This window comes from Pseudochaenichthys georgianus, chromosome 11 (genome assembly GCF_902827115.2).
Source record: "Pseudochaenichthys georgianus chromosome 11, fPseGeo1.2, whole genome shotgun sequence".
Taxonomy (NCBI): Eukaryota; Metazoa; Chordata; class Actinopteri; order Perciformes; family Channichthyidae; genus Pseudochaenichthys; species Pseudochaenichthys georgianus.
In genome coordinates this window covers 22580962-22604244 of record NC_047513.1, presented here as the reverse complement: position 1 = coordinate 22604244, position 23283 = coordinate 22580962, and the positions used below count along the sequence as shown (strand labels likewise).

Here is a 23283-nt window from a genome sequence, read left to right as displayed (position 1 = left end):
TAAGTCTGAAAGGGGACTGGACAACCAGCCAGAGCACTTGAAATCACACAAATGGAGCCTTTAATGCTTGGTTCATATTGTAATACTTAAATCATGTTAAAGAACTCTCTCGACTTTTGAAAAACAACACAAGAGGTCAACTAAAGGTCGATAACCCAGGTGACCATATTGTCCAGTCCTCCTGTTATTGTGTTCACCCCATGAATATAATGCCGAATGACTCACTGTCCGGTGAGTGATCATGTGTGTGCAGATGCAGCTCCTCCCCACATACTGGCTCCCTTCCATGATCACACAGAATGCATAAATAACCGATGGAGAGAAACCTAATTAATAAGCGGTTCCCCGCAGGGAACAAAGAGATTGAAAAGGAGATTCGTGGAAATCTGTGTGTCGGTTATCACTGGCAATAGCTGTCCACAGCGCCTCGAGGCAAGCCCCTCCACTGTGACTGCTGACTTGCTCATTTGGCAAAGTGGGAGTCTTAAAGTGCTTCAAGGATCCTGCAGGACGCTCAGATTTTGTGAGAGTGCTGTTTTTGCTGTAGTCATGTTGGTCACTGTTATATTCAAGGCAGACAGGCAACACAGTGGCATGGGAAGGGCTTCAAAGAGTGAAACATATTGAGAAAGGACAACATCGACCATATGCAAATCAGAAAGTTGAGGCGGTTGGGGGAAGGTTACGAGGAGAGGGCAAAGAAGCAAAAGATTGAGAGTTAAAGGTGGGGTAGGTAATTTTGGAGAAACCAGTTTGAGTGCGCTAGAATTTGAAAATACACAGCCAGAAAAAATCTGCCACTTCCTTACAGAGCCCCTCCTCCAACACACACGAACGCGCACACGACCAATGAGGGCACGAGATAAGTTTGTGCACAGATGGAAGGCTGACAGGCAGGTAGGCCATCCAGTTACTTTAGCCGGGCCGGCTAAAATGATTGGTCGTGCTTTTTACAGCGCCACGGCTATGGATTTGTTGTCAAAGCACTTAAGATATTCATTCCTATCGGGATGTTAAGAGCATTCCATGGAATATAACAAAAAGTGTATCTCGAGCCGGTTTCTCAAATGTACCTTAACAGATGGGAGGTAAATATACATTTAGGATTTCATGTTTTTGATTTGACTGATCTTAAACTGTTAAATGGAAATAATATGTGTATGGTCAAATAAAAGTATATAAAAACGAAATCATACATACGGGTTCATTTTAATGTATCACTGTCAAATTGTACAACATTTTTGTCTTACTTCTATAAGGCCAACAATCTCACAGAGATGCTGTTGGTGTCTTTTTAAATCACACCTCTGTTTTTCTATGACCACAGCAGAGTTACAGTTTGTGAACATTGTGCTGACATGCTAGGGGTCTTAAGCTGCACAAGAGCTGCCACTGTCTGATGAAAATGGACGGAGACAGAGCATGAGGTTGTCTAGGTGCCTTCTGGGGGAAGCAATATTGACTTTTAAAGCGTTTGGAACAGGGACAAAGGAAGGGCAGGCGTGAAACAAGCCTCAGTGTACTGAAGAGCATTTAGCAGCGCATGGAGCAGCATACTTTAGCTTCAAGGCTAGATCAGCGTGCAGCAGACCAGAAACTAGGTGCTAAGGTAGGGGCAATGCTGCAGTCAGGGCTCAAGCAATGCTGATGCAAAAAGTGACAGATGTGTGATCAATGCACCAAGGTTTAAACTACTGCGTCCAGGAAGCAGACTTAGCATATTGCAAAGGAAAGCAAAGGTGAAGAGTTCAATCGAATGTCTAACCAGCTGCACGTTTGCAATGCAGCTGTATTAACAGATACAAACAATAAAAGAGCCTCTTTTTAAGTTGATCACGGAATGGTTGCAATGGATTGTATCCTTGGTGGATAATGATGATGAACTCTATTCTGCACACCATGATCCAGCACATTCACAAAACAGACATCCAGCGTAATAAACAGCAGCTGCAAGTGACAAAGAACAGTGGGAGGAGATGTCCATACAGTACCACAACAATCCACTGTGCATAATGTTACCATATTGATCACCATTTCCCAGCACTCATTCTGTCACTCGAACCGCATTGTCCCAGCCAGGTGAAGCGGATAGATGTAGAGGTGCAGGTGAGCAGAGTTGTTCAAAAGGTCTGTGTGTGTGTGGGAGGAGCTGTGAGCTAATACTGAGCGGTGTTGACAAGCAGCTCAACATTTCAGACTAACGATGTATTTGTGTGTGAGCAGGTAAAGAAATGTATTCACATAGAGCTCTTGACAAGATGTTCTGTCCGAGTTTGTACGTGGTCTCACAGTAAGAGGGAGAAGGCCAGCAGTGACGTACATCCCACATCAATCTTTAATCAATACATACAAAGGAGCTCTGTGGCTCCCGCCTACTGTACGGCCACAAATTGAGTACCATTACACAGAGAATCAAAAGGACCAGGATGATTGGCCCTCTGGTATTCAATGTGGCCAAGCCTACCTCGGAGCACATACATGCAGTGTCTTCAATATACTCAGAGAAGAGGGTTTATTATGGGCACTTGTGTTTGGGCACAATCAAAACGCAAAAAACATCATTGTGTACCCACAATGGTTCCAGGGATGTGCAATTAATCACATTTATTTTCAATCCATAACAATTTTGGCTTCAAACGTATAAGAAAAAAAGGTTATCGAGATTTTTGGGACGTTTTCCATCTGGCAATAATGCTCCTTTTGTGCTGTGTTATAAATCAAGCATGACCAGCCTTAGAAAATGTTCAAAATAGGTTTAAGAGTTTTCAGTATTTTCAGTATTTTGTGGCGGTGCACAATGACATAGTAGATATCTTTTGATCTGATCCATTTTCGATATATTATTTTATTTATGCAATTTTTGCATTCAGTTATATATGTATGTTTGTGCATGTATAGAATTACACAGAATGTATTTTATTTATCTTTTTTTTTGTTTTTCAGTTGATTCATATTTTAAATTAAACAAAATTCACTGCTAGAAACCGATTGTTTTAATGAATCCATGTTGCTCGGAAAGTCAATGAGTATGATCATATTCAATAATCACAATCTCAATATTGACCAAAATAATCATGATTATAATTGTTACAATAATAGCCACCCTAAATAGTTCAAGTTCAGTGTGTTGAGCGTGTCTGTCTGTCCGTCCGTATGTTGATGTGTTTTTCAGTCAAACCATCCGTATCACATGACTCCCCCCCCCCCCCCCCCTCCCCGCTGCCTGCCTGATGTAACTGGTCTCACAATAGGAGTGAAGTACACAGAAAACGTTTCATCCACCCATAGCGGTGCCAGTCTGCTCCCATTTAAAGACAACTAAATATCACTATCAATCTGGTCATACTGTACCTGATGCAGCTGTAGTGTTTGAAGGTGCTGGCAGCCTTTTGACATTCCAGACAGAGCTGGATCGCACCTGGATAGTCTTCCTCCTAAAGTCACACAGATGTGAAGTCATTTAATGTATGAAAACCAAATATATCACGAGTAAGTCTGGTTCACAATCTGGATTATGACAGTTATGTGTGATTTCTTTTGTGCATTGAGTTTTGTTTGAACTTCTTGAAAAACGGTTGTTCCTGCCGATGCTATACGGATTACACTAAGTGGAGGTCAGATCTACTCCATGTGCTACACCTGACCTTCACAATAGACAGGCGTTTGTGGGGGTGTCTTGTGTTTGTGTGGGTTTGGCTTTAAAAGCACAATCCCTACTGACGTTTGACCTTTTAAGACAATTATAAATGTATCCCTGCTAGGGGTGTAACGGTTCACAGAAGTCACGGTTCGGTTCGTACCTCGGTTTGGGGGTCACGGTTCGGTACGGTTTGGTACAACAAGAAAAAGCAAAAAAAAGTCCCAAATGCATAATTCCAGGTTTGTTCTAATTTATTTATTTTTGAACAGTAGTGCAAGTTTCAGTTTTAAAAATAAGGAACTCTGACATTTTGAATAATTAACTGTATTAAACAGTTAAAAACAAACCACAAACAGTACCACAAACACTCAGAAGGCCATATTATCTTAATAACATAATGGCTGATGTCAAACTAAAAGGTTTCATCAAGCTGTAAAACTAAAAAGAATGTCTTGAAAATATTACATCATAAATAATAAGGCAAAAGCTTCCGTTATTTAATTTGGTCTCTCGGCCCTCATGTCTATTGGCTTCTTAAAAACAGCGGGGATCAGCTGTTGAACTGCTGTTGTCTTCTGCCGGGCTCCGTGATTGGCAAATCTGGGTGATCCCTTCTGATATGATTTAGCATGTTTGGCGTGTGTTACCATTAGCATACCGCACCGCTATCGAACAACGCCGACACACCGTCCTCGTCCGATCCACCACTCGCACACTTCATCGTTGTTGTTGTCCACAGGGCACCCGAAATGTTCCCACACAGCTGATTTAAAAGAAGCCGGTGGGTTCTAGCTCCTGTGTGTTATCTGAAATCGCCATACTAACTTTTCTTCTTCTTGTATTTTGTTCGTTTTGTTGTGTTTTGTTCTTGTTCTTCATTTGTTGTTTAAAGGTGACATCTCATGCTTTTCCGGTTATTACCCGTCCCCTTGTGTGTTATGAAGGTTTTTATGCATGTAAATGGTGTGCAGCGTCAAAACCCTCAAAGTACACCCTGTAGCGAGTAAAACTCTAACACAGAGAAGAACTCCCCAAAACGCCTCGTTGGAGATACGTCATCATCCATTTGATTCTTCCGGGTACATCAGGACGTCATGTTGTAACCGGAACGAAATGGACCAATCCGTGGAGCCGTTACGTTAAGTCCCCGGAGCCGTTACGTTAAGCCCCCGCTGATTGGTCCAAATTGACCAATCCACGGATTTCCTCACACACACACGCAGCTCAGCTGATTTCTCCTCCCTCGCTGCAGGCTGATAACAGACAGTTGGGATCGTAGCGAAATTCTCTCTGCAGACCCATTCTCACAGCGTTTATCAACCTTTTTCTTCTCAATATCAAGCCACAATTATTGTTTTTACTTCGGCTGTGACTTTGTGTGTGCTCAGGGTGAGTTTGGCTGTGTTTCGCTGTGTATCGCTAAACAAGGAAATCACACCTCCACGGAGCTCAGCGCGATTCACAACGTGAAACAATCGGACGTTGTGAATCACCCCGAGCACACACAAAGTCTCAGCCGAAGTAAAAACAATAAGTGTGGCTTGATATTGAGAAGAAAAAGGTTGATAAACGCTGTGAGAATGGGTCTGCAGAGAGAATTTCGCCGCGATCGCAACTGTCTGTTATCAGCAGCAGCCCGGAGGAGACATCAGCTGAGCTGCGTGTGTGTGTGAGGAAGTCTGTGGATTGGTCAATCGGAGCACACTGGGCTCACAGGGAGGGGGGCAAGAGCTCCAACGAGCCGCGAATACACGTAGTTTACAGAGATGCTGTATGCGAAACAATGTGAGTTTGGAAAATTGCACAGTATGTTTCTATTGTAATATCCCTCAACAATGGTATTATGATCAGTAGAAAGGACCATGACATGTGACCTTTAAGGGCGGCTGACAAACAGCTTTTAGGCGCAATACCGCCCCCTGGATTATATATAGTGTAATGGATACTGCACTGAATAACAGACTTTTTTCCCACTCGTAAAAAAAAAAAAGGCGTATTCGCCGTGTGACTGCATGTGCCGAACCGTGACGTCCGAACCGTGACGGTACGGGACGAATACGGATACCGTTACACCCCTAATCCCTGCACATATACCTGCATGAGTGTGTGTTTATGTGTGTGTGTTTGTCTGTAGAAAGGATTACAATACCTCAAGCATCTCGCTGAGTCTCACATCTGTTCTTTGCTGTGAGGGGAAGAATGAGATGAAGGAGAAAACATTAATACAGCATAAATCAATACCAGGCCACAATATGATGGATAATTACTTCAACACTAGTTATATGGTTTTATATCAGCACCATGTTGGTATACACATTTTTTTCAAGGATCACGTTAAGTTGAGTAGAGGGGAACAAGTACACCATCTGTTTTATCTTCTTTGTGATTCTAGGAATAGATTCCCCCCAAGATCCAAAGATAGAAGACTATTCCCACACACAGTTATCCCACCGGCATTGATTTATTTCAACAGGGTGGACATTTGGGTCGCAGGGACCTTTCTCAAGACATATGTACAATCATTATGAGACAGTGTTTAATTACAGCCCATAGTTGCATGATAGTCCACAGCTGTGTTGAAGGTGTGTCAATGATCACACACAAGGTAATACGTGACTGATGATAGAAAACGGTTTCAGAATATATGTTTTTATTCATTTAGATCTTAATTGTAAACCATTTGCAATGAAACTATGATGTAGACTAGGTAGTAGTGACCCTGCCTTCATGGATTTTAATAAACAGCTCAACATTTAGTCACATGTCCTTACACGTATACAGTCTTTGTGGCATTACTCCAGTCTTCACTAACACTATAGCTAGATGCAGTTTGGAACAAAGTATGTTGTATGTGAACCCAGAGTGTAAACTTTACCAGCGTCTTGATGGTCCTCAGTGACTTCAGCAGGCCTGTCAGCAGCTGCCGCCTCCTCTGATTGGCCAAAAGACCCAGGCTGGCTTCTGTGAATTCTTCCTTCGAGACGCTCAGTTGCCTTAAAACGAGACGTCACAGAACAGGGGGGATATCAATAAATATTAATGCTACTATGCTAAGTCGGCATTTAAAAGTCCAAACTACTAGCCACCTCTGAAACTGTATCTGTATCTATAATAACACAAACAAACAGTGTACAGTATATGGTCTTGGTGTTTTCCCTGTAGTCATTATCCCAATTAATGCAGAGCACCAAAAGCCTATTTTACAGAAGATTTAATGGTTTTACAAAAACCACTCACTAGTATGAATAATGTAAGCTCTTCATACTACAGGCTCACCAAAATGGGTATGTTAGCAATCATAATTAATAACAACAGAGACACGAATCATGATACCTGCTCTCAAATAAAAAAAATACAGTTTACCACAACACAAACTTTAAGAAACCCTTAAACAAAAAGTCTCATCTGATTACCCACAACAACAAAACAACAAGCATGATAACCAAATAAACATTATATTGATGTACAGATTAAATGTATGGCGGAACGTTTTTGATTCAGACTTAATTTCAATGTTTTTTTATTTGTGACCACATTAACAGACAGAGAATATATGACTGGAAGGGACATTATCATGTTTATGAGGAAATCACTTGGTATGCAGATGCAGTTTAAATGGGCTATTTCAGCAGCAATTTATTAGTGAATAGTATAAAAAATAACACTAACCTTCTTGCATTAGTGCAAATGACCGCTGCCAGCTGCAGGTTGGTCTGCAACGATGTCACTCGCTCCAGTTCCTGTGAAAAAAGAGGTAAAATCATAGACTGGGTTCAATTGACAGTAAATAAGACAAAGCAGCGTACTGTTATCTGTAAACACTGGGACTATTCAAAGTTAAAGTTTCAGATCCAAAGGAATTATTGATAATTGGCGACTAAAACTGCTAAAGAAATCGATCTAGCACTTAGAAATATTCGGGGGCTATTCTATTCTCTAGGCAAGGCAATTGTATTTATATAGCACCTTTCAACACGCGACAATTCAAGGTGCTTTACAAAATAAAAACAAAAGACATTTAAGAATAAATACAGCATAATAGGGCTGAACCCGAATATTCGTTCGTTGGAGTAGGCTACTATTCGGGTTTCAATTTCGTTATTCAGATATACGTCTTTTTTATTTTTATTTATTGAATTCTCCAATATCAATGTAAGAGCTTGTGCCTCTTCGGGGGGTGCTAACACTTAACCATAAACGTTATCATTTACTTTCTCCGTCTTTATATGTAGATATTACTTTTTCTCCATTAATCTCCCTCACGTTGTTTCCATAGCAACAACAACTTCTTGTCAACTGCGCTAACTCTCCTTCAAAATAAAAGCATGTCCATACAAAATAGAAAGCCAAGCCAAGTTACACTTACTTAAGACATATACAACTGCAACGAAAGTAACAAACACAATGCAATATCCTTTTCAATTTCAAAGAAATGTATACATTAACAAATAACTATAAAAACAACAATACTGTAGAATAACAAAAAGAATGCCGTGAATAAACCGAAATACACGTGTCGAAGCGGTTCGCATGCTGATTACTAGCTAAATGCTGCTTTTCCCATGTTTAGTTATTATTCTTGGAACAGAGAGCAGAACAGACCCGACCCAGAGGACCTCTAGGACACTCTTTAACACTATTCAGACTCAGCTCTCTGAATTAAAGCTTCTTTTAAAATGTGGATAAAACCAAGGTAATGCTCTTTTCAAAAGCAAAAAAGACACCAGAGCCTGTTTTAGATATTGTAACTACGCAAGGAACAAAACTTGAAGTTGTTGCCTGTTACAAATACCTTGGTATCTGGCTTGATGATTGTCTCTCTTTTAAACTTCATGTCAATAACCTGCTTAAAAAACTGAGGGTTAGGCTAGGTTTCTTCTACAGGAACAAGTCCTGTTTCCTCGCTTGAGGCCAGGAAAAGGCTAGTCACTGTGACCTTTTTACCTGTGCTGGACTATGGGGATCTGGTCTATATGAATGCACCTGCCAATTACCTGAGCAAATTGGATGCTGCGTATCACAGTGCTCTGAGATTTGTCACAAATTGTAAAGCGCTTACACATCACTGTACACTGTATACCAAGGCAGGTTTACCATCACTCTCTGTACGGAGGCTCAGTCACTGGTACACTTTTATTTATAAAGCTATGTTGGGCAAACTCCCGTATTATATCTGTTCTCTGGTAAAGCAGAACGTTGCGGGCAGCTATTGTCTGAGATCGCAGGATGTGGTCTTGTTAGATGTGCCAAGAGTGAGGACTGTCTTAGGTAAGACGGCTTTTATGTGCGTAGCTCCACTTGCTTGGAACAGCCTACAGTCCAAATTAAAATTGAGCAATTTTATTTCTCTGAATGTTTTTAAGGCACGTCTGCACGAGATGCTTTCTGACACTATGGGTGTTTGTAAGTGTTGGTGAATATGTAAATGTGATGTCCTCTATTGTTTGTTTTTATGTTGTTTCATGTGGAACTAAATTGATGCAGGTCTCCCTTGTAAAAGAGATCCATGATCTCAAGGGACCTATCTGTCTAAATAAAGGTTTGAAATGAAATGAAACAAATATATTGTCACACCGGTTCATATACAGAGCTGTCAGTGAAATATGCCTCATAATAATGCCATTTACACACAACGCCCGTTACAAAGTACTGCTCACACACAAACACACACACTGTAAATCAGAACCGTCTTCATTGAAATGTTGCTGTGAGTATCTTATCGAGAGGGATACTATCAATTATGTGATTATGGTAAGGCATGCATAATCAGTGGAAAAGTTTAATGTAGTTCACAACCCAGAAAATTCAAGAAAAGCTTATTTTCGTCAGAGCCTTAACATTTAGAAAAGGATCAAAGCACTCTGCTCTGAGGGTTCAGTTATTACGCCACTTCAATTGACAACTGCGGAGATCAAACTATCAGCCAAAAGTAGGACAGAGGGACAAATTGCATTGCGGTTATATTTTAGACTTTTTAACTTTTTTTATTTTCTTGAACGGCCAGATGTCATGCCTGAGGTGGGAGATGCTTGTTTTTTGTATCCTTATCTTTGTGAATGCTGTATCACTTAGCAACAAAGAGGGTTGAGTGTTCACAAAAATATCATCATAACACTGTCAGAGAAGAAACAACCCTTTGATAAAAGGATATAGTCCGGGGAAATTGATTTTCAACGGTCATAAAAACTAAAAGAAACATAATCAAAGTGCCACTTCAGCTCTGGGTACGAGATCAATGATCCCATTCAAAACAATCTGCTCTCATGATCTCATGATGATTGTCGACGACGATCTTGACACATCCTAAGACCTGTTTTACAAAGGTTGATTCAACAGCCAGGGGTTTTTAAGCACCATGCGACTCATATGCTTTTTTGCTCAGGGCTTATTAAAAAGGTACTGTTAGATCAATGTTAGATATCACAGCATGCTACGATGCTAATACCAATGGTACAAATCATACTAGAAAGCTAAAAAGAGATATCAAACAACCCTTTTATTTAAATTAAACATGTTTTTTTATTATTTTGATATCGAATTTGTTAAAGTAATGCTTCGAACTGTTCAGAAATACACGTATCTTGTTGAGTTAGATGAGACGATTGATACCCCTCCTATCTGGATGCCATACGTGCAGTTTGATCACTTAGTGTAGCTTAATTTAGCATCAAGACACTCTAAACCCCATCTCAAGTTACCTAATCAAGAAATAAATCATTAAGAAAAAAAAATAACCCCATTAAAAATGACAACTTTCACAGATGTATCATGTGGACAGAGCCATGCTAATTGTTTCTATGTTTCCATGTTTATGCTAAGCTAAGCAGCTGCTGGCAGTTATTTCATATTAAGCGTATATATAGGTATAGACATGGTGGGATGCTAACATTGATACTTTTCGACTCAAATACTTCAAAAACATCCAAGAGCAAACCTTCACTGTTAGGAACACAGTTACCTCTCTAAGCACTCTAAGAACAGTTCTCTAAGAACAGTTTAGTATAACCTGAAGGCCCCACAAAGGTATCAAAATGTGTCTCAGAAAATGCCTTCGCCCTCTAGGCAGCAGGGACTGGGCACAAATACCAGGTCACAAATAATTTAGAGAGTGATTTCAGAAGACTGATCCCATACTAGAAGCTGTGCAACCCTGTCTTTAGCAACAACTCTGCTACAACTGTACAACTCTACGTGCAGACTTATCTAAGCCAGGCTCATACAAAAGTCACAGCAAATCAAGTTTACAGTTTACAATCTCACAGAAAAATCCCAACCACCAATACCTTTAAAATAATGGAAAGTTTTCGATCGCTCAATGACTACCAGTGCAAAGAATTGGTTCGTTTAAATCGGTCAAGTCAGTGCTTATTTTGTAGGGAGAAAATAAGTGCACCCAGGGTCAAATCTGTTCAAGGAAGGAGTCATTTATTTCCTGTGCTGAATGGAAACTATGTCCCTTCACCAGAAGAACACACAGTATCTCTCACTACCCCATATTAAGATGGCAATTATCAACCCACAGATAGTACTGTGAACCAGAGGTGGGACCAAGTCATTGTTTTGCAAGTCCGAGTCAAGTCTCAAGTCTTTGCCCTCAAGTCCGAGTCAAGTCTCAAGTCTTTGCCCTCAAGTCCGAGTCAAGTCTCAAGTCTTTGCCCTCAAGTCCGAGTCAAGTCTCAAGTCTTTGCGCTCGAGTTCAAGTCAAGTCCCAAGTCTTAAACTTTGAAAACCGAGTCTTAAACAAGTCATTATGTGCTTTTCAACATAACAGTTGCATAAACAAGAAATGAAGTAACAGTTTCATTCAGCCACACAATTTGTGTGCTTTTTTATTATGAGAAATTATGTGAAGTGTGTGTTTGTTATTGTCAGACAGTGTGAGTGAGTGAAAAACACAAGTTATAGATGCATCAATCTCAGGGTCCAAGAGACCAAATTTAAATTAAGCGACAGGCTGAGAAACATAACAGTTGCATAAACATAACACGAAGTAACAGTTTCATTCACCCACACTTTTTCTATTATTTCGGGGCCCTATAATGCATTGCATTTGCAAAAGACCAAATTGGTCAATAGTCGGTCACTCATTTGTGCACGATGGGGTCGCAGGATGATGCCACCATGGCTAAAAACTCGCTCCACTGGAGCACTGGAGGCAGACACTCTGATGGCCATTTTGAACAGCGAAGGAAGAACCTTCATGTTCATTGCCCAGAACAAAAGGACATTCTGTCCATCAGCGATGTGGAGATAGTGACTTAGCTGCAGTGCTGGAGTGGTCCCAACATCCTTCTTCTTCCTCTTATGGTAGGCAGCAAACAGCCCTTCACCTTGTCCAAGGCTCTCTTGCTCTTCCTCATCAACACAAGGCGTAGGTTGCTCTGTCTCCACAGCCTCTCGCAGGATCAGTTCTGGCAAAACATGTAAAATCAAAACAAAAAAAAGACACAAAAGAGCCCTTATTATATTTTGTATTGGTGATGCAGTAGGTTAAACTGAACACATATTATTGTTGCAATCAATTAAAAGGAAATTATGAGTAAATAGTAATAATAAACTCAATTAAGTTTACCTTTCACATGTTGTAGAACCTCAGCTTTGACCTCAAGACTGACCAGCACATGGTGGTCTATCCACATCAGAGAACAGGCTGGATCCAAAGCAGCTGCTTTTGAGGTACACAGGATCTGAAAAGGGGGCAGTTGTTCCATCCTGTGTTAATGTGGCCATTTTCACATTGATGAAAATCCCCCCAAACCTTTTCTTCAGGGACACCTGGAGACTTCTAACCAAGCTGCTGAGGAAACGGACTTGTGGCTTTAGCTTCTCGAGGTGGTGATTTAGGGACAGGACAGATGGAACAACAGAACTGATTGTCACTATCTTTTCCCCTTGTGTCAAATCTGTTGCTTCTCCAAATGGATTCATGATGTCCACCAACTCCTTCAAAACATTCCACTCCCGTGCTGTGAACAACAACTCCTTGTGCCCAGCCTCTTCTAGTACACGGCAAAGCTTTGGATGTTCACAACAGAGTACTGCCTTCACTTGCCTGAGTGTCGAGTTCCATCTTGTGGTGACAGCAGCAGGGATGCCTCTTTGTTCCCCAAATTCAGCATCAAACACATCTTTAAAAGTTGTGCTTGTATGCAGCAGTGAGCTGAGCTTCGACAACTTTGCAAGAGAAGAGGTTGTTCCTTTTGTTTCCTTCAATCCGTCTCCCACCACCAGCTGCAGTGTGTGCGCAAAACACTGCAAGCGCTGTTTTTTTGCCAGGGCAGCATCTACCGTTTCCTGATCTTCAAGGGAAAGGTCATGACATAGCTCTGGGTCATCAAGATCATCCTCTTCATCAACATCTTCATCTTCTTGCTCCGTTGGGAAGCACACAGTGAACGCTTTACGCATGTTGGCGGCATTGTCACTAATAATGTAGTCTATCTTGTTTTTAATGCTGTACTCATCACAAACAGCCTCAAATTGCTCACAGATTCTTTCAGCTGGGTGTGAGCCTTTGAAGCGGTCGCAGGCCAGGAGATTGGATTTCAGCTCTATCCCCTCTTCATCCTTCTCTAAATAGTGTGCAGTAACACCAAGGAATCCCCTCATCTTTCTGTCAGACCAAATGTCCACAGTGACTGAGACATGATTTATATTACTCATCCGGGTTTTTAATTTTAAACGTCTTTCCACAGCAAGGTTCTCCACTTTCACAGTCAGTGTCCTGCGACAAACTGGCCTGTACTTTCTGTCAACTACTGTCAGAAAGTGGCGAAAACTCTTATTTTCAATAATTGTCAGGGGCAAGCTGCAATCGACAACTAAGTCGGACAGTATTGCATTGGTGATAGCTTTCTGTTGTGGATGATTCACGCTGTACTGTCCATCTTGGTTGCCAAAAAACTGTGAGACTGAAGGCTGTTGTGCATCATTTGTAATGCTTTTGTTCCTCTGGTATTCTTCATATCTGTAAAAAGGTAAACATATGAAGAAAACAACAATTAGTAAATGCATTGTTGTTCTTTCTCGAATTGCAGATCAAACTGCTCTTTATTAGTCACATTAATAATTGAATTATCAATTGTCTATCTGCTGGTAAAGTAACATGTTTTTATTTTTATTTTAAGAGGGATCAGTAAGATTAGGCTACTGTGACTGTCAGCAGGAATTTATTAATAAGATCCCTGATGTTAAGTTAATGCAACGTTAATATTAAGAATGTTTAATTCCACTGTGTACAGTATGTGACCCCACAATCTATTTTTATTTGTATTTAATGTTGTACCTAATCATTTTCTAATGTCATTCACATCTCCATATTGTGTGCTTCGAAGCAGTATTAATATTGTTGTTGTTGCTAGCTTTCGCTACAATGTGGCGCCTTTGAGTAGACAAGAGAAGAACAAGTAGAAGAAGATCGTGGCTTCTTCGTTGGATTAAAATAAGTAAGGAGTTTATGGCGGTAAATTATGACGCAGCAAAGAATAAGTGTGTGTTCAAAGTGTACTCGTTGTGGGGTTAAAGTGCTGACAGTGAAGAAAGAGAACCGAATTTCTGAGTGGAACACTACCGCTATCCATCAGTGAAAATATAGAGGGAACTAGATACCTTTCTGGTCGTTTTTTGTAAATATAAAGGCTATATTTATAGACACAATGATGACTACCTGCTAGACCGTTCCCAGTGCACAGAATCAAATCACAACAACTGGATCGCATACGCGGGATATTCATTATTTGTCTCTGGAGAACGGCAACATAACGTTATCCTAGCGGCTTGGCCCCTGTAATGCTAACATATTACATTGTGTATTCAATGCAACCGTATATTTTTAACCATAGACTGTTTATAGAACCCGCATCTATTTAGCTGGATAGACAACAGATATGTAGCTTTTAAGCTAACGTTTGCATGAGATGAACAAACAGCTAATAGTAGACTTGACTTACCGTTCTTTATGCAGTTTCAGATGGCGAACAAAGTTCGAGGTTGTTGCGTCTCCATCTGTGATGTGTGCGGCACAGGTTAAGTATTGTGCCGTTCGCTTTTTGTTTAAAACTGCGTAGTTTTTGTAGCCAAATGCGACTACCTTCGGTATCATTTTTTCGATAGTGCTGGGTCACGCAGCATCACGCAGCGGCATGGCCATGATTCTCTCCTGCAACCTGATTGGTTAATAGCTATATCATGAGGGAAGTTGCGGAGATTCAACGTTTTGGTTTGTTGCTTCGCGAGGAACTTTTTTTGAATAAATTAAAGTATCAAGTCACCTCAAGTCAGAAGGCTCAAGTCCAAGTCAAGTCCCGAGTCATTGGTGTTCAAGTCCAAGTCAAGTCGCAAGTGTTTTGTGATTTTGTCAAGTCGAGTCTCAAGTCATCAAATTGATGACTCGATTCTGACTCGAGTCCAAGTCATGTGACTCGAGTCCACACCTCTGCTGTGAACACAGCAGTTGCTATAATGTAGAACCACTCATGCATTCAGAAATGTGCACAAATCCACACAGGAAAAGCCCGAAAACAGCTTGATTACACACATTCAGCTTCAAACACAGTCACACACTGGCTCAACCTGCTGAGTGCTCAGTGTGTAGCCTGAGGCTCCAATTTGTTGTTCTACTACTGATGCTGTCCATTCTGTCTTCAAGCTACAGTTAACCCGACAGTCAGAAGGGCTTTATCAGCTCGGATTGTGTAACTGGAAATATAAATGTCAATGTATAAATGTGCACAGTGGCTATTTCTCGTTTAGGAGTTGGTACACATAGGATGATACATTGACTTGTTCAAAAAGGGAGGCTGAATTTTACTATACCACCACACACAAATGCAGTTAAACCACCGATCTGTATGTACTCTACATATACAGAAAGGTGAGCTAAATCAAGCGCAATTAGCTATACAACCCGACTCCTACAATGTCCACAAACGGAGGCTCTGGTGTAGGTAGTGACGGTCAAAGAGAAGGAAGTGTGACGTCAAAGAGAACAGTTTTTCCAGGCTTCTTTATTCATATATTCATAAGAAGTCCTCCATAGGACCCTACAGCACATTGGCTATGCACTGGCTCCTTGTGTTACCCATTCTGCCTATATAATGATGCTGCTGTTTGGGTCCTGCCCTCATCGCTTTTTATGCATTAAGGTTAAAAAGAAAACAATAGGGACATTTTGTTTAAGAGATAGGGATTGACAGATGGAGATTATATTGTTTGTATACAGTATGCTTATGTCTCAACATTCCTACACAGTTACTTTAAGGGTTAATTGACCATGCATATGAATAACATTAGATTGTTTCCATTTCTAATCTCCCCAATGCCATAGCCTTTACACCCCTATGCATTTTTCACACTGAAATATTAAACCCTTTCAAAGGAGGCAACACAAACAAAGGCACCAGCATAAATAAGTGTTTTCAGGGGGATATGATCAAATGCAGTGTTACAGAATAAAGTCCTTTTCTTATGGTGTTCAGTACAATTTTAGTCAGAGCTACCTAGGAAAAAATCATTACAACTTAGACCCCCAGAAGGTAATGTTTCTCTCCTGACAAGGCTAAGGGTCATGCAGTTGGCCACTCAATTATAACCTGTCTATCTTTGAGAGATAGGAAAGGGCAGTTCCTTTAAATCTTCACACACCCCTTTTATTGATCGAGCAATTTAATTGGATCCCGCCTTGAACTCATGGAATATCATGTAAAGTTATCTGTCAACTTCAGAAAATCTAATTCAGGTGAAGACGTATAACAATAATTAAAAAAGAGTATAATAATTATATCCACCATTCATCAACCTTTTCTAAAAGAATCAATAACAAAGGCTATGGCTTTCATGTAACCTTCCACAGGAGGAGGCCTGGTCACACTTCTGAACCCTTTGCGGGTGCGTTTGTCGCTTGAGAGAAGCAGCAGTGATCATACAAAAGCTCCAACAGAAGAAAGGTTTGCCACTACATAGCTATGACTCATGTCAGACGCTTAGCGGGCCATCATTGCAGGCACCGAGGCATGAGTGTGTGTTTGCACTATTTATATGTCCTCCGATGTGTTATACACAGCACGAAAGCACTGTGGAGAAGTGGCATTGTGCCCTGTGGCTGTGTTATTGCAGCAGTATGTGTTTCTGTGTAGATGTGTGATACAATATCACACAGAGAGGGTACATAACTTTGAGAAAGAAATTATACTAGAGAAAATAGCAGGATGGAAACTGATAAAACCTCCATATAGAAACAGATCACGAGTTTAGCAATAAGTTGCTCATTGTATGAATGTCTGAATAATAGGAGATTAAGTAGTTTAACTTCCTTCTTCAGTGGATGTAGAAACTGAACTATAAACTCCACAGGGAATTTGCAGTCTAAGAGAATGAGGGCATAGACGGGTCAATGGAAATGCCCCCGAAATCCCTGGCAACTTCTGCTAATAAGGCCTCATTTGGACAGAGACGCAGGGAGGGTCACAGACATAATTATCAATTTGCTATTCATAGACTGACCTTTAAAAGCTTTACAGTGGGCGATTTGACTGCAATTTCACTACATACCAAATGTGTTGAAGCTGTCAGTCATCTGCTTTGTCTTGCTGGGATCAAAGCTTAATTGACTAAACACAGATTTAACAAATTGTAATAATAGGACTAGAGAAGTCAGCGACGATAGTAAGTTATCTTCCTCTCTTTATGGCACTAGATACTGTATGCAGCAAACGTGGTCTCCTGTCTTCCTCTGACCAAATATAGGCGGAAAATCTGAATATAGTCAAGAGTATGAAGAGCATTAATTGTATTTTGCTGTATGGTATTGTGTTGTATGTAATTGTGGTGCTTACTTAAGCATTAAATTGATTATATTATGGGCAAACATTTGAATTAACCTGCCCAGGGACTACAGATGAAAATGCGCTCATTAGTTAACTCTGGCATATTTACATTGAGGAGGAAACCGAAATGTTGATTAATGTGCACCGTCTCGAGTAAAGAAATAAATGAATTCCTTTGAAAAACAAGAGACAGACATCCTATACGACGACAGCCCAGTGGCACTCCTCTCTAATGATGGAAACGATTACATCTGCTCATCATTATCCAGCACATTAGAACCAAAACATTGTGTTCACCGTCCAAGCAATCAACGTAAAAAGCCATAGCACACATCATCCACACCCTTATCTCACCTGGACAAAAAAGGGGCTTTGTGAGATTGCTGTTCATTGACCGCAGAGGCGCGTGTTACACATTAGTTCCCTGTAGGCTCGTCACTAAGCTCAAGGATCTCAGATTAAACACCTCACTGAGCATGTGTATCCTTGACTTCCTGACAGGCAGACCCCAGATGGTGAGGGTTAGCGGTTACACATCATTGAAGTCTCATTCTTAATAGCGGAGCACCCCAGGGCTGTGTTTTGAGCCCGCTGCTATATCTCCTGTACACATACAACTTCTGACTAACACCACCAAAGACTCAGCAGTGGTGGGTCTGATCAAATATAACAATACAAACTGTAGGAAATAGAGGATCTGATCTGCAGTGTCAAATCACTACTTCTCCTGAATGTCAACAAAGCTAATGAGCTGTCAGTGGGGCTTTGGGAAAAAAGCAGGAAAGAAGCTATAAAAGAAATATGCTCCAGCTCTGGTATCACGGATGCTATTGCACAGCTTCTTTATGAGGTGCCATTGATGTTTTTGAATGAACAATAACCTCTCTGTGTCATCTCGTCACTCACTTCCGTACCTGCCAGTAGCTCCTTAAAAGGCATGAATGACACTGATGATTCCCTCATAAACAAGTTCAGATAAGATCCCATTCCCAAAGAGCAAAAGGCAATTATAACCAATACGTTTTGGAATTATTCTTCTAGATTCATTAAAATGACGGAAAGTTGAGTGTGGTCCTGTGTTATAACTGGAAGCTTACCTTGACATAAGCAGGCTGTTTCTCCAGAATGAGATCGGCAACCTTTTTAGATACCTACAGAGAGAGAGAGAGAGAGGGAGAGACAAGGGGGGGATATTAAACATAGAAAAGACTGAAAGACACAGTTTGATGTTCTTCCAAAATGTCTCCCCACAGAGGCACTTTGTGCAGTGCAATCTTGCCAACAAGGATGAAGCTAGAATAACAATCACATCTCAGCCAAAGCCTTTTAAAAGAGCACCTCCCTAGCACAGTTTCATTGCATTCAATGTCTTTCTCAATAGCATTACTCTGGTTTCTTTCAGAGCAGCCTCTGTTCTCTCTGTTCCTATTGTGTTTTCTAATGTTCTTTTTTTCTTTGTACCTTTTACCATTTGACACCTGAGTTGAAAATGTAATGATCTAAGACCATGTTCCCTGCATATGGCATCATGGTCTGTACTCAGCTCGCTCACAAGATCAGCATGTCCCCCTGTTTAAGAGTTTTGTTGATTGCTGCTTTTTGTTGCGGAAGGAAAAAAGCTTGAATACTCAGTCAATAAAAATTGAGCGAATCCTAGCCTCATACTGAAGGACCATAAAAACACGTCTTGCAGATTGGAGGAGCTTGTTTAATACTTTTCTAAAAAGTTAAACGATTGTATTAAAACCAGTTATCCAGTGAATCCTCATGTATGTTCAGTCCTTCAGAAAGGGCTTATTTCTAGATTCTCTGGTCTTTAGTGAACTACAAATAATTGATATGTCAATTCAAAAGTGAATGAAGCTCAAATGTTTAAAATCTTACTACAATTAGATGAAGTGGAAATGATTATGTTGCTCATTAAAATAACAAAAGGATAAACACTTTGAGTAGTACTACAGCAGATGTGATCAACCAGCCTTCTCAAGCAATCCCTCCTCCACCTGTTTTACTGTGAAACTATGGACAACAACACAGACATACACCCAGTCGATGTTTTATGAGTTTATTCACAGTAGTGAGGAGGTGTTCGTGTATGCTAGTATGCAAAATACAAGGCTACTATTTCATTTCAACATAGTAGTCCACTGGAGACCTTAACAGATGGTGAGTGCAGCTCAATTGAAAGTATTACTAGTACATGAAGATAACAATTGCCACAGAGAAAAATATATTCAGAACTATTCAGAAAAAGACATTGTGAAAGTGAATGCTGGAAAAGCATAAAACATTTGGAATCGTGTTAAAGAAGCCCAAGACACACCCTTAACTATTCACAGATCTGCCTTGATATAAGACCATAACGCTACCTTTTGACAACCCACTCAATGTAACACATTACATTGTTTTAAAGAGAGTGAAAGAGTCTAAACTTATAATTCAAACCCAGCAGTGAGTAACCAACCCCACCTGAGCCACAAGGCCAAAGTCATTCGTGCTCTGCTCGCCCTCACATTCACAAATGAAAGATAATTGTGCAGTGAAGGGTTTGCAAAACAAGTACATATAATATTTATTAAAAGTTGTCCTTGACTGTCAATAAATAAATCATCATCCCAGACACACAGTAAGACAATTACAGCTATTTGTCTTAGTATGGATACAAACAGGGTCATGAAGGGAAGTTATAGGATAAGACAGATAACGTATACAGACTACACTCACACACATTGTCTATTATGAATGTAAAAGCTAACGAATACAAGCATTGATAACATGTTTGGACAATTTGCTCATTAGCAAGAAGGCTGCAGACTGTAGATATACATAGGATTATGATACATGTGTCTGAATGAGAAGATGTTTACTCCTTTTTGCAAGTGTTTACAGAGATGTATGAGGCAATTAGTGCTAAATTAGCTAGCACTAATTAGGGATGGTAGCAATAAAAAAGACTCAAGCAACTCAGTAATAGTGAAGGTCAGTCTTTCTGATTAAAAGGGCTGAGACATGCAGAGTATTATAAGTGTGTTACATTTGAAATGGCAGAAAGTCTTGTTGCAATTTCCAGATATTAAAAGAGGTCCCTTGAGTTTCTCTGGTAATTATCAATAGTAGCAGTTAAGTGAATACTGTTCAAACAATACCTGTGTTTGTGTTTTATATTGATGTCTCTGTTTTATCCTTTCATAAATGTGAGGACTAAAATGGCTATAAACAAGGGCTAGTTGGAGTAAACAGGGTTTTATTGCTCTATGGGGGAGGTGTAGGTATGCAGGACAGGGTGCTAAGTGGATGAGAGTATATTCTGCTTAAGATCTCTAGCATGTCATGTTTCAGGGAAGTCTACATATCTTGAATAGTATATGTGTGGGTTTAATTACTTTGTATTAATAATAAGCAGTCTGTGTAACCAGAAGTTGGAGATATGAGAGATGAAATCGTTGTGTTATCTTTGTGAGCAAGACCCCACTGTGGTCTCTGGAATGTGGGGGGATGTGTGTGTGTGGAGGCTGCAGAAATATGAGACAGTGAATGCCAGAGGTGTTTGTTTGAGATGACCGGAAAAGACGACCAGTTAAACTCCACCCCTTCCTGTTTCTGTTGGTATTGAGAGCCTGTGCATCCTTTTGTTCTGCCTCTCTTCTCGCCCGGCCCGGCCCGGCCCGGACCGGAGGGTCGGGTCGGGTCGGGGCAGCACGTGAACAAGGCCAGGAGTAGGCATATTCCTGACATTACGCATATGATATGATATGGCTTTGTATGGTAATGTATTGATTGTATTGCATTGTCATATTACCATTAAAGTAGATTATTGTTTAACGGTTACTTGTATGCTCTGGATTTCTTCCTGTATGATAACCAGCAGTTATTAGGGACGCGCGGAGATTTGAAAAGCGGACCAGTAATCCCTCAAAATCTCTATCAGACACAACAGTGAGGATTCACTAGTAGTACCAGAGCAATGTAACCCGAATTCCCTTTGAAGCCGCGTGTCTCATTTTCATGATATGTCGTCATCTCTGGTGCTCCATTTTCACACACAAACACACACACACACAACTTGAAACTTCCTCTGCTCAGCGGGACATCGTTTCAGCCTGACTGAAACACAGGGAGAAATGTGGCAGACAGGCAGGGTGTAGACAGACAAATTCATTATTGCTGCAGGAGGGTTAGTCATCTCCAGCTTTCAAGTTTCATTACAAATGTAATATGTTCATCAAAGTTATCAACATCGCCCCCTTTCGACATCTTTGCAGCCTACGTTACAGAGAAGAAAGTCACTGTGAGAGTTTGGAATGCAAAGCGTTGCCATACTTATGATGAGGTGCACCTACAAAAGGAATTCTAAAACTATGAAAAGGATTTTGTTACAGCAAATAAGAGTTTAGATGGCAAAAACATTGAATATAAACCAGTCTGAGTCATTACAAGCATGTGTGTTCATAATAATAAAGGCACTTTTCTGTGAGTTTACATGAGAATTACGGCAACAACACACAACCAGAATGTGCCTCTGGACCTTGACATGTTTTTAGTACTTAAGTCTCGCAGCACTAAAACCAAATTGAGTTAGTCCAAAAGTCCAAGTAATCCGAATGTTTGCCATCATCTTGTATCTACAAAAGGGGAAAATGAAGGGGAGGTTGAAGAAGGATGCAGCCAAGTTTGAGTGTTTAACTTATTCCTATTTCAACGTGTTCAAGCATTGTCATTGTTTTCAGTATTTCCATATTAAATAGCCATCTGATTAAAGGCGTGTCTTTCCTTCTTTTATGCTGTATGTGGTCCCTACCAAAGAGCCCCTTCTTTACACTAGATTGAACTTCCTAGGACTCATGATTTCTTTTTGGACCACAGAAAGTTCATTCTGCCCTACAACAGATGACTCAGAAGAAGGTGGAAAGGAAATGGAGAGGATGATCATGCATCTAGTCACAAAGTTCCTTACAGCAGGAGTTCAGAGAGAGTAGCAGACAGGTACAATCTCATGTCATCAAAAATTATCTCATGTACTCAAGCCCTCCCTAACACACAGACAGGCAAACACACACTAACCTCACGCTGCTTTATAGCATCATCATCTGCAGGGAGGAAAGACCCTCACGAAACCCCCATAGTGAGAAACTGAAAGCATTATTATCACTTTTGCAGAAAGCTGATGTTCTATTTCACACACTGACGACGAGGACACTCTGCAGGCTGGGATGAAAGTGTGTGTGTTTGTGTGTGTTATAGGGGACCCATTATGTGTCCAGTATTGCTGCACCTATATAAATTGCCAAACTACAGAGAAGGTCTTTCCATCAGGAGCAGACAGGAAATCAGCAGTAGTTTGATGAAACACGTACACAATCATCCACACATACACAATACAATAAAGGAAAGTGAAGAGGTACATTTTTAAATGAATTCTGATTATTGTGCGTGAAAAAAAAAAAGAAGCAACCCCTTTAGGCTGTACTCTGCCATACATTTCTAATTTTCTCTTGAATCTGGCTTGCAATAAAATACCATTGATTAATTTGGAAGTCAAGCCTTTTAGAGGTATCCATATGGGAACAAATCAAAGACAAAAATAAATCATGCTTGCTCCCTGTTATGGCAAAAGTGTTGTTTTGAAATAACGTTTGATTGTTTTACCATGGAAAAAATATGGCAGGAGGCTCCATGTTCCAGGCTCCACCAATCCCATAATTCTGATTGATCGATGGGATGGAGAGACCGGAGCACAACAGAAAAACACAGTATTTTTTTTTATAAATTGTTCTCTGGTTTATAGTTTACCTGCCTCTGTACTCTACTTTGTGTATACCG

At 40.4% G+C, this 23283-nt stretch overlaps 1 protein-coding gene across 3 annotated transcripts in view; it reads right to left on the bottom strand.

Annotated features, from left to right (window-relative positions):
• The window catches only part of vps50 (VPS50 EARP/GARPII complex subunit), a 122531-nt gene that overhangs the window by 83017 nt on the left and 16231 nt on the right, over positions 1–23283 (bottom strand). For all 3 annotated transcript variants that reach the window (XM_034094413.1, XM_034094414.1, XM_071204871.1), the window contains exons 5-9: positions 18561–18614; positions 7310–7380; positions 6516–6633; positions 5790–5825; positions 3352–3434 (exon numbers count right to left, since the gene is read on the bottom strand). In XM_034094413.1, coding sequence (XP_033950304.1) covers positions 3352–3434; positions 5790–5825; positions 6516–6633; positions 7310–7380; positions 18561–18614 — 362 coding nt within the window. The remainder of the gene's footprint in view (positions 1–3351; positions 3435–5789; positions 5826–6515; positions 6634–7309; positions 7381–18560; positions 18615–23283) is intronic.